At 35.6% G+C, this 12,572-nt stretch overlaps 1 protein-coding gene across 1 annotated transcript; it reads right to left on the bottom strand.

The window, feature by feature from the left end:
* Positions 1-6,730: 6,730 nt before the first annotated feature.
* LOC127091669 (plant UBX domain-containing protein 10) lies at positions 6,731-12,338 on the bottom strand. The gene is made up of 4 exons (XM_051030356.1): positions 11,285-12,338; positions 7,846-8,016; positions 7,483-7,686; positions 6,731-7,232 (listed from the first exon to the last, which is right to left on the bottom strand). The coding sequence occupies exons 1-4, from the start codon at positions 12,083-12,085 to the stop codon at positions 7,002-7,004; spliced, it is 1,407 nt and encodes a 468-aa protein (XP_050886313.1). The 5' UTR covers positions 12,086-12,338; the 3' UTR covers positions 6,731-7,001.
* Between the last annotated feature and the right edge of the window lie 234 nt (positions 12,339-12,572).

Below are 12,572 nucleotides of genomic sequence, written 5' to 3'. Positions count from 1 at the left end.
GTCTCATCAGGCGAGTTATACATTATTACGCCTAGAGAATTAGGCTAACTACATTAACTCCTAATGGACTTAGTGTCTCCTCGGGAGGAATCATATTTAATAAATCACACTTAAGAGGTGCGGCCCATATCTCGCCTCGGAGCCAGGATCACCATTCTTGCTTGAGGGCTCGATAGAAGTACCTCCTGAGAAGATAAAACACCTCGCCTGAGGGACTTAGTGTCTCATCAACTGAGTTATACATTATTATATATATAAGAACTTAGGTTAACTAAACTTCCATCTGAGGGACTTAGTGTCTCCTCGGGCAAGATCATATCCATTAAATCACGCCTTAGAGGCGCAACCCATGTCCTGCCCCAGAGGCAAAATCACTAGTTCTGCTTGAGGTCTCGATAAAAGTCTAAATACCTCGCATAATAAACGTAATGTCTGACCAACCGAGTTATACATTATTATGCCTAAGAACTTAGGCTAACTAAACTTTCTCCTAAGGGACTTAGTGTCTCCTCGGGCGGGGTCATATCCAATAAATCACGCCTAAGAAGCGTGACCCATATCCCACCCTGGAGACAAGATCACCAGTCTTGCTTGAGGGCTCAATAGAAGTCCCGCATGAGAAGATAAAACACCTTATTTGAGGGACTTAGTGTCTCATCATCCGAGTTATACATTATTATGCCTAAGAAGTTAGGCTAATTAAACTTCCACATGAGGGACTTAGTGTCTCCTCAGGAGGGATCATATTCAATAAATCATCCCTAAGAGGCGCGACCCATATCTCACCCTGGATATAGGATTACCAGTCTTGCTTGAGGGCTCAATAGGAGTCTCGTCCAAGAAGTGGAACGCCTTGCTTGAGGGACTTGGCGTCCTATTATCCAAGCTACACATCACGAAGCCTAAAGGACATGCGATCTCCACAAATCCCCTGAGCTCCTGTTCGAGGAAACCGTGATGAATTATGTAAATTATGACCAGAGATTCAGGTTTCTCGAGGGGGGCCAAAAAAGTCAAAAGAAAAACATAGGTTATCGGGATACTCCCATGATCCATGATCTAAAACACTTCTTATTCTACCAAAGGCCTCGTGCTTGAGGGACTATTTAGTGTTATAATAATATAGGGCCTCGCCTAGGGCGATATCTCTATGTGGGCCAAGGAGAGGCGACGGGTGAGTGTCTCCCAAAAGGACGTATCTTATCACCCCCTTGGAGTTTCCTATCTCCTGTCATGGGAAGCATGGGATAAGAAGTTTCTTGGATAGGGGAAATTCAAGGTTATTATTGACTCATCATCCTTTGAAATAGACGTTCAACGGTCCATCATTGATTGGGTGGGCAACGACCCTTTCCAAGAAAACCCTAGGCTCAAGTTCCTCTATAAATATCCCTCCCCTCAAAGTCATACACATTCTCCACAACTAAAAGAGTATCATGCTCGTTATTGCTTTAACACACACGACTAACCTAATCGCTCTCCTTCAATCTAGTAATGTCGACCACCAACAGGGACTCTCACCTCACGTGAGTTGGTTCCTTAAGTAGCCTCAAACACCACCGTATCAAGGTTTCTCGCCGCTGTGAGTAAGTCCTCACCACCAAAACATGTTATAAACCTACTAAGGCCTCTCAGTATCCCTGCCCTTGCAGGGAGAACACACACACCTGTACTTTTTTACCAGTACATTGGGGTTTGACATTGTCTTCGTCTTCTCTTCTCGTCGCACAATTGGTGTTTGATTATCAAATGAAATTAAGGATACTATGGTTCAAGGTAGTTCAATTATTTTACAAAATATAATAATTTCAAACTAAACAAAAAAAATGTCATGTCAAAAGTTATGTGAGATTACATAATACCAATTAGATTGTCACGAAAATTATGTCAGATTACATAATATCAACTAAAATGGTGAAAATACATAATGCACTTTATGGTTTACTAGTATATTTTGTGAAAAAAACATTAATATTTTCAAAATCTAGTGATGAATTTTCGGACGCATCTCAAACACATAACCAAAGCTGATTTTGAGTTACGACCCAGGTTTGTGTTTATTTTTCATCCGAAGATGTATATTTGTAAACCTTACAGAGTTGCATTTATGTAGCATACTAAAGCTGAAGCTGAAGAGCAGAAAAACCAGCAAATTATAGGTTGACAAAATAAAATTATCATTGATAACATAAAATAAGCATTACATAGGTGATGTTAACATAAATCAAACATTACATTTCAATATCCAGTTGGACGTTTTAACATCTTCATATCTTTGACCGATATCAAAATTGTCGCATCCACCTCATTCAGAACTTTTGTTTCTAAACGGAAAAAAGTATTCCATATAGCCCTTACATTTGCACCGTCTTCAACTCAAAGTTGTTGAACTCAATCTTCCCTTTATTGTCAATCGAAGGTGAACGATACTCGAGCTTCACAATTTTTTGATCGTCTCCGTAAGGTAGAAAGTCCTGTAATATGTATTTCAAATCTGCTATAGGGTTGTACTCATTAAACTTAAACTGAATTAAGGGTTTTGCGTCGTTGAAGTAGACATATGCGCCATGCCACTTGATGTTCATTCTGGTGTAATGTGTATTGGTATGAAACATGACGCAAGAGGCCATACTTATAGTAGTTGTAAACAAATATGAACCTCTGAAATTATATCTTGTATCAGGGGATGTTCTGAAAATGCATCTCATTCTAGAACAGAATGAAGTTGTATTTCAGACAGAAACAAAACATGTATTAAATGTATATATGAAACAGAAACATATATATATATATATATATATATATATATATATATATATATATATATATATATATATATATATATATATATATATATATATATATATATATATATATATATATAATACAAGATTACATACAAAATATTGTTGAATAAAAATTAAAATGAATCGAAATATTTGTCGCCGGCTAAATCTATATCTATGGGTGGTACATCCTTTGACTTTTGTTTATTTGGTTCTCTTTCAATCTCTCTCAATTTGGTGAACTCTTGCATCCTTTCTAAAAAATGGTTTGGTCAAGTCTCGACTTTTAATGTTGAATGAGTTGTTCACTCCAGTAATGTAAGTAGTATAGGACATCCCAAATTAAAAAAGAAACTTGAATAAAATATCGCGAATTTGAAATCCATCCAACACACATAATACGATTATTTGGATTTTGAGGTGGGGTGGTGCGCAGTTGAAAAAATATTTCTAAAACACCGTATCTTGCACTTTATCATACGCATTTGCTATGAGATGACTCGTTCAGAGAAGCAAGTACATTTATCTTCTGATTATGGTTCACTAATGCAAGGAACAAGAGATTCATAAATTGCATCAAAATTTTCTTTTTTATCCGAAAAGTCATGTGTATGATGATTCTTTATGGCCCATCACTCGTTTGAAATTCTGAAGAAGAGGTTTGTATTTCCCACTTCTTTCACATGTCATTTCACAAATGCACCTCTTATATTTAAACCATTATCGGATCTTCCAATTACAACATCAAACCTCAGTTTAGATGCCTCCGTACAAATCCAATGAAGCATGTGATCACATAATGCAAACTCTTGTTCATTTTTAAGTTGACTGTCAATATCCAGCTCCTTCACAACAACATGTTTGACATCCGAAGACACAATAGGTTTGGGAGAAAAATTAGAGTGCATCATTCTAATGAAAACAAATAACATAAAATACTCAAAAATAACTAAAACTGAAAACAGAAAGCTGGAAAATGAAAACAGACAACATCTAAAAATGCAATTTCGAAGGAATCCGTACAAAATCCAGAAATACATTTTTGGATTAAACATGAGTTTTTTCAGCTTCAAAATAAAATTAACTCGAGCAATGAGGCTTGAAATAAATGATCTTTACTTTGAATTTCAACTTCTTTTGCTCCTTTTGATGTAATAAAACATAAAATTGAAATTTTGAAGTGAAAATCTTGATTAATAAGGGTTTTTTTAAAAAATGAGTATGAATTTAATCATGCAGGTGATGTTTTATTAAAATCACATTTGACACGAAAATTATGTCAAATTACATAATACCAACTAAATTCGTGAAAATACATAATGCACTTTATGGTTTACTAGTTTATTTCGTGAAAAAAAAACAATAATATTTTCAAATTCTGGAGATGAATTTTCGGACGCACCTCAAACACATAACCAAAGCTGATTTTGAGTTACGGTCCAGGTTTGTGTTTATTTTGTATCCGAAGATGTATCTTTGTAAACCTTACGGATTTGCATTTATGTAGAATACTAAAATAGAAGCATAAAAACCAGTAAATTATAGGTTGACAAAAAAAAATTATCATTGATAACATAAAATAAGCATTACATATGATGTTAACATAAATCAAACATTACATTTCAATATCCAGGTGGACGTTTCAACATCTTCATATCTTTGACCGATATTAAAATCGTTGCATCCACCTCGATCGGAACTTTTGTTTCTAAATGAAAAAAAGTATTCCACATAGTCCTTACATTTGCACCCGTCTCCGTAAGATAGAAAATCCTGCAATATGTATTTCAAATCTGCTAGAGGGGTGTACTCGTTGAACTTAAACTGAATTGAGGGTTTCACGTCGTTGAAGTAGTCATATGCGACATGCCACTGATGTTCATTCTGGTGTAATGTGTATTGGTATGGAACATGACACAAGAGGCCATACTTATAGTAGTTGTAAGACAAATATGAACCTCTGAAATTATATCTTGTATCGGGGGATATTCTGAAAATGCATCTCATGTACCACCATGTTATCTTAATCCGAAGATGTATTTCCAAATTCTCTTAGAACAGAATGAAATTATATTTCAGACAGAAACAAAACATGTATTATATATATATATATATATATATATATATATATATATATATATATATATATATATATATATATATATATATATATATATATATATATATATATATATATATAACGACATCATTAATATTAATACAAAATTACAAATAACACATTGTTGAATAAAAATTAAAATGAGTCAAAATATTTATCGTCGGCTAAATCTATATCTATGGGTGGTACATCCTTTGACTTTTGTTTATTTGATTCTCTTTCAATCTCTCTCAATTTGGTGAACTCTTGCATCCTTTTTAAAAAATGATTCGGTCAAGTCTCGAGTTTTAATGTTAAATGAGTTGTTCACTCCAATGATGTAAGTAGTTTAGGACATCCCGATTTTAAAAAATAAACTTGAACAAAATGTCACGAATTTGAAATCCATCCAACACACATAATACGATCATTTGAATTTTGAGGTGGGGTCATGCGCAGTGGAAAAATATTTCTAAAAAACGTATCTTGCACTTTATCATACGCACTTGCTATGAGATGACTCATTTCAAAGAAGCAAGTCCATTTATCTTCTGATGATGGTTCACTAATGCAAGGAACAAGAGGTTCATAAATTGCATCACAATTTTCTTTTTTATCCGAAAAGTTGTGTGTATGATGATTCGTTATGGCCCATCATCTCATTTGAAATTCCGACAAAGAGGTTTGTATTTTTCAGTTCTTTCACATGTCATTTCACAAATGCACCCCTTATATCTAAACCATTATCAGATCTTCTTATTACAACACCAAACCTCAGTTTAGATGCCTTCATACGAATCCAATATAGCATGTGATCACGAAATTCAAACTCTTACTCGTTTTTAAATTGACTGCCAACATCTAGCTCCTTAACAACAACATGTTTGACATCCAAAGACACAATAGGATTGGAAGAAAAATCAGAGTGCATCATTCTAACGAAAACAAATAACATAAAATACTCAAAAACAACTAAAACTGGAAACAGAGAGCTGGAAAATGAAAACAGACAACATCCGAAAAATGCAATTTCGAAGGAATTCATACAGAATCCAGAAATATATTTTCGGATTAAACATGAGTTTTTTCAGCTTCAAAAAAAAGTTAACTTAAACAATGAGACTTGAAACAAATGATATTTACTTTGGATTTCAATTTCTTTTACTCCTTTTGATGTAATAAAACACAAATAAAATTTTGAAGTGAAAATCTTAATAATATTTTTTTTTAAATTGAATATGAATTTAACTATGCAGGTGATGTTTTATTAAAATCGCATTTGATATTTTGAAAAATGAGTAACATGCAAAGGTGACACATCTTTAATTTATCGCTTCAAAACTCCAAAAATGCACATCCAAAAACTCCTCTGGAAATGCTAACATGCAAAGGTGACGTTTTATTTTAAATGATGTGACACTCATTTAATACGTCGTCATTCAATAATGCAAAGAGTACATCACATAGTAATGGGGTGAGATTAAAATTTCCCTGACAAGTTGCTTCGGTAATATGCTTTTTTCACATTCCATTGATCCAACAACAATTGCTTGTGGGAATGAGAACCTCAAGAGGGACACAATTCAGAAAGTTTTTTGGAACATGTCTTCCGAAGAAGACCATGATGTTTTTGAGGAACCAAGAGCTTTATTGCTCACGTGAATCATCTAGAACACTTGTACAGTGTACTAGTACGATACAGTGTAGAGCTGCTAGATATAAGAGAGAAATATTGAACTGACCCTGCGGGGTAGCACTTATTTATAACCAGCCAACGTCTAGGCAATAGAATGGTAGACAAATTATTCCATGCCCACATGGACATCGTCCCCAAAAGCCAAAACCCTATTCTGAAATTCTGCAATACATTTTTAATCGGAAACAAAGTGTATTATGTAACATTATACTAAACCAACTCCATGTAAAGCTATATGCTTGATTCAATGGAAAACAAGAGAAACAAAAAACTACATTAACCACAGTGATCTATTATTCTATGTCTAACATTATAAAGTTCAAGTAAATTTTTTTTTAAAACAGACAAGTGAAAAAACAGAGTCCCCTATCTGCAGGTCACATTTTCACGTATGCAAAAGATTATTTGGCAAGTTCTATCCTCATGAACTGAGCTCCACAAATAGGCTGGCCTGAGGATGCAATCCTGCTTCTTTTAATGACAGTGTCAACTTTTCTTGTCCATAAACAACCCGAGGAAAATTAGAGACTAGGCTGTAATTCTCGACTTCTAAACAACCCAATGAATCAACATAGTCATACAATGATTGAATTGTCACAGTGCTGTTGAACCTCCTTTCCTTGCGTACACCATTTGGAAACCGTACCAAAACCTAATAATTTTGATTGGAAGAGAAAAAAAACAAAAATGAGATGTCATCCAAGTTAAACATAATGAAACATAAACTAAGCTGAAAAAACGAAAAACTAATAAAGTAGTGAAGATAAAAAGTGAAACTGTATATAATTGAAGTTAAACTATACAAACAGAAAAAATTATGAACTAATGACACAAGCCAAGTACAGGGTAAAACGCACTACATGAGAAAAGTTGAATCTTGGCCTAATCTTCATATACTTTACCTGTGTAACATTCGGTCCTTTTTCAGGTTCTTCACCAAGAGACTGAGCTTTCTCTTCACGTAATTTCGCTAATGCTGCTTGTTTCTCGGCAGCTTCCCGTGCTGCTCTTTCACGAGCCTCCTCTTCTTCCTTAAGCTTTCTCTCAGCTTCAGCAGCTTCCCTTGCAAGACGCTCTTCTTCTTCTCTTCTCTGCCGTTCCCTAGCCTGGACATAAACTCAGCATTAATCCAGTACAACAATAACAGTGCTAAACTTCAAATAAATGCCTAAGGGAAAATTTGGGAACAGGGAAAAACACAAATCATGGGGTAGAGACCACAGATAACTGACATAAAAGATAACCATACACTACAAAAGACATACTTGATCAGCTTCTAGTGCAGCCCTGTATGCAGCATCTTGCTCTTCCCTTAAGCGTACATTATTTCGTCTTTCTTCTGCATCAAGCCTTGCTGCAACAAGAACTGGGGAACTTTCTTCAAGCACTCTCTGAAGTGTCACTAACATCTCCTCGGGGGATTTGGGACCTTCAACCTGAATTGAGTTAAATAGATTGATAAACTACAATAATTAATACTTAGCACGTCCAATTTAGTAAGACAACGAAGATGACTTAATATTGATAAAACATGAAAATAGTACAGCCTTAGATCTCGATCGAAAAAGTACTATTGATATTGAACCTAGACACAGTTACAATGAAGTCTTTTATTGCATAACCATTTGACACCACCGATTGAAATCTTCCTCATTATCCCCAGCATTTTCATTACAAGTGAGAAGGAAGAAAATGTCTTGAAGTGATAAATAAAGGAGCATTATCCTACTACATGAGATTGTCTATTTGAATCAAACGGTTTACTTTAACGAACTGAATGGCAAGAACTTATTCATAGGTAAATCTGCATGTGATAATTAGGAAACACGAGTTCTTATTATATGATATCAGAGAACATACTTGCTCTAAGAGAATGTTTCTCATGGTGATTAATTTGATCTTATTGCTCTAGTCCTGAAAAGCAAGTTCTGGTTTTAGATGAAAAATGGAATTCAAAGATATCTCATACAGATCATTCTATTCAGCTTCACTACAACCATGATGTTTCTTTCTTTGTCATCTTTTGCATGTCATTATTCATTTCTTCGACAAGAAAGAAGGCAAGAAACACTAAAACTGTAGAATGACACTCAATGCATTGAGCTTTACTATAAAACTGTGATCCACATGTATGTGTGTGTGTACACACACACACACACACACACACCACAGACTCATCACACTCCACTTCTTCACATTCTATTTTTTTATGTTTTTTAAATATGGGTCCACCACTTATTATAAATAATAATAAAAATGGTCCACTTCTAAAAATATTTCCAAGATCAACCAATTCTGATATCAATACATAGCCTCTATATCAGTATACCGGAAAAAGCGCCGCTATTTTGAGCATAACGGAGTCGAAATGCAATATCGGGTTTCGTATCAGATAGCCAAAATTCCGATTTGCAATACCAGTAGACCGGCACTATACCGGATATTTAACAACATTTTCCTTCAGTGGTTGCTTTACCGTGTGCGAGTGAAGTGAACAACCTCTCATAGTTCTCATTTGCCTTTGCTTGCATCTCGTCCATTTTCATGTCCAGATTCTCCATCTTTTGCTCCATTGCTGCTACTATGTCTTCCATCTTGTGTTTCCAGGGACCAATTTGATGGAAACCAGAAAATCAAGTGTAATAAAACAGTAACAGAAAAACAATTCAATTGGTAGGAATGCTTGTCAATTATTGATGAGGAAATAGAAAACAGTAGAAGGGTAATACTCTCGCAAACTACCCAGAGCAAAATGCTCCACAGAGAAATACACTCTCTGCCTAACAGAATGCAAAAACAAACTTCTGCATGAATCTTACCCCACTCTTCCACTATTCTTATAACAGAAAATGCAATTACCCGACTCCCCTCATTCTGACCTTACGCCACATCAGCAGTGGTCCCTACTTTCTTTTTTTTCTCACGTATACCTTCCACACTGTAGGTCCTGTGATCAGTTTCATTATTTGTTTTATGAAATATTTTATGGGTTTTGAGTTATTTGTTTAATTTTACATTCAATATAATATGTTCATAACTAATGTATAATTTGACCCAAAAAATTTCAAATGGCGGTCATCCCGCTATACGCTATCCCACTTTTAGGGTCAGCCGCTCCGCGCTGCTATCCAAGATTGATTACTTTGAGTATATATCAAATATAGGTTGCAAACATATGAATGTAATTCATCTTAAACATGCGCAAAATCATCATGTTAATACTATATTATTCAATATTCAGATTTGTTAAATGTGTTTTTTCAAGAGATCACCAACAAAATTAGTTTATTAAGACATCCCTATGGAGTAAATAGATTCCTACTTGTGTGTGTATGAACCCAAATGCTCGATGATAGTTGAATAGGGGATACAAGAATTTGTGTGAACACGAGAGGAGCACAAATGGGGGTCGGCATGTGAATGAACTGCAGTGTATAAGGTGGGACAATCAATTATTAACTTCAATCTTCCAAACAGAGACAAAAGAAAGCTGGGGAATTGCGAGGATGATGGCAGATGCCCAAAAGAAGAGAGGACGAGGAGGCTGTAATGGGAGAATGAAATTTCCATATCGAACAAATTACAGAAGTGGAGAAGGATGCATAGAAGATACTGATAGAAAGTTTGGGAGAGTCATTCCTCTCAGACCCAGGATCTTGATGCAGAGAGGTAGAAATCCCTGCTGGTGAAGAACTTTCTCCATTCATTGTCTCTAATGAATAGAGAAGTCTGTATTAGAGACTTGTTGGTTAGTGACACGTGAATAGTACAAAAAAGAGTGAAAGCGGGTAGGAAGAAAGGGCAAAGAAAGTTATAGGTGTACATATTAAGGAGTCACGGAAGGAACGCAAATGGTGGACGGCATGTTGAATGAACTGCAGTGTATAAGGTGGGACAATCAATCATCAAATTCAAACTTCCAAACAGAGACAAAAGAAAGCTGGAGAATTGCAGGTATGATGACAGATGCCCACAAGAAGAGAGGACGAGGAGGCTGGAATGGGAGAATGATATTTTCATATCGATCAAATCACAAAAGTGGAGAAGGCTGCAGCAACTTTCTGTATAAAGGAAAGGTAACTTAACTTATCCAAAAACTAATAATAGCATCAAGTCAATCTTATTGATATTTGGTTGAAAGAATCTTGAATCCTGATTATCATTACAAATATTAATAAATTGGCCCAGGTGTTTCCAATATCAAAGAGAGAAATTCATAAGAATTAAACCCATCAGACTCATTTCTTTTGTTTTATCTAGGGAAAACATATATTGCAAAATCACTTGCTACTTATAACTTAGCATAATTAGGACTTCAAGACATTATTTTCCCCTTCCCCGTCTTCTATGCTCATGTACAAGGGTGTCATACTAACACCGGCTCTAGCAGGCTAAAATTGTACTTGAGAATAGGGGCTTTCACCCTTTTCTATCTTCTTTTTCTTTACAAATCATCGCTAATCATATCCCGGGGTGCTCTTAAACCCAAACCAAAATACCTGGTTTCATTACCACACCAAATACAAGGTTATTTTAGTCACATAAACTATAAACATGATTTAAACATAAAACATAGAATCCCATGAAGCCATTTGCATTCACTTTAACCAACGAATTTACTTCACAAAAAGAGATCCGTTGAACCAACAGCAAAAGAAGCTAAAAAGAATAAGGCACCATATTAATGTGATGTAAAAATAGTACCTGTTGAAGGAGTGCAATTCTCTGATTAGTTGCAGCCATAACAAGAGCACAAAAAGGAAATCGAGAAGCCTTCAAACTATTACTCATCTTAAATCCTTCACTAGCCCGAATACTACCACCCCAGCATACAAAATTCTGATTCACAAACTCAACAAACCCATCAGAACAAAGCGTCCTCCGACAAAACAACGGCGTATCAGGATGATCAGGAGAATGCAAGTAAACAAACAGAAGCTTAAACGAATTCCTCGACCTCTGAAGCGCGTCCATGAAACCCTCACCCACAAAATTAGGTTTCGTCGTTCCATAATCCCTCTCAAAAGCCGCAACAAAATTCATGGCTTCAGTGGTCGCCGCCGACACAGAAACCAACGGCGCCGAAGCAGATGAAGAGGAAGTCGCAGAGCCCGGGCCCAAGCCCATGAACCCCAACGAATACGAAAGAACACCACCAGCAGCCCATAATCCCAAACCAACTGCTCCAGAAATTAACCCTAGACTACCAGAAATCACAGAGACGGGTAATTTGATTATTTTCCAAGCCAATCCGGGAGGTGGCGGAGGAAGAGGCAGTTCCGATTGGGAAGATGATTGTAGATTGTTATTATTAACATTAACATCAACAACATCATCATCGCCGGCGGTGGCGGTGGCGGTGGTTGGGTGAGAAGTAGTGGTGAAAGAAGAGATGGCGAGTTCGAGGTCCCAACCGTGAGCGGCGAGGATCTCAGTACAGAGGTCGACATCTTCCAAACCGGTGATCGCTTGGAAATACGCCAATTTATCGGCTACATCTGCCATTGAAAGTGAAAACCCTTAACACCGACAATAGAGAATTAAGAACAAAGTCGGAAGCGCTTTTTTTGTGAATCTAATTGAATTAAATAGAAGTGGAACTAGAAGAAAGAAGCGCGTTTGGATCAATTAATAAAATCGATTTGATTCTGAATTCCTCGTTCACCACAGCCACAACTTCGTCTTTCTTTATCGTTCTCTTCTCGTCTCTTCGGTGTGTATGTGAGAGAGGCTTAATTATAATTCGTCCTTTTCAACTGCCCCAACACTTTTAGTTTCCATTTTAACCCGAGATTACATTATTTAATTAAACTTTAAAAATAAAATAGATTAATTATTACCGTCACAATTAATGAACAATTGACTTAGTAGCATGTATTCTATCTATTTAATACTATAATGATACATAATTAAATTGTATGATATTAAAAAAAATCATTTATTAAATATATTCTCAATTTAAATTAAAAACCACAATTTTAAAATAAAATAA

Source organism: Lathyrus oleraceus, chromosome 6 (assembly GCF_024323335.1).
Source record: "Lathyrus oleraceus cultivar Zhongwan6 chromosome 6, CAAS_Psat_ZW6_1.0, whole genome shotgun sequence".
Classification (NCBI taxonomy): domain Eukaryota; kingdom Viridiplantae; phylum Streptophyta; class Magnoliopsida; order Fabales; family Fabaceae; genus Lathyrus; species Lathyrus oleraceus.
The sequence above is the reverse complement of the archived record's forward strand: the minus strand, read 5'-3'. Positions and strand labels throughout refer to the sequence as shown.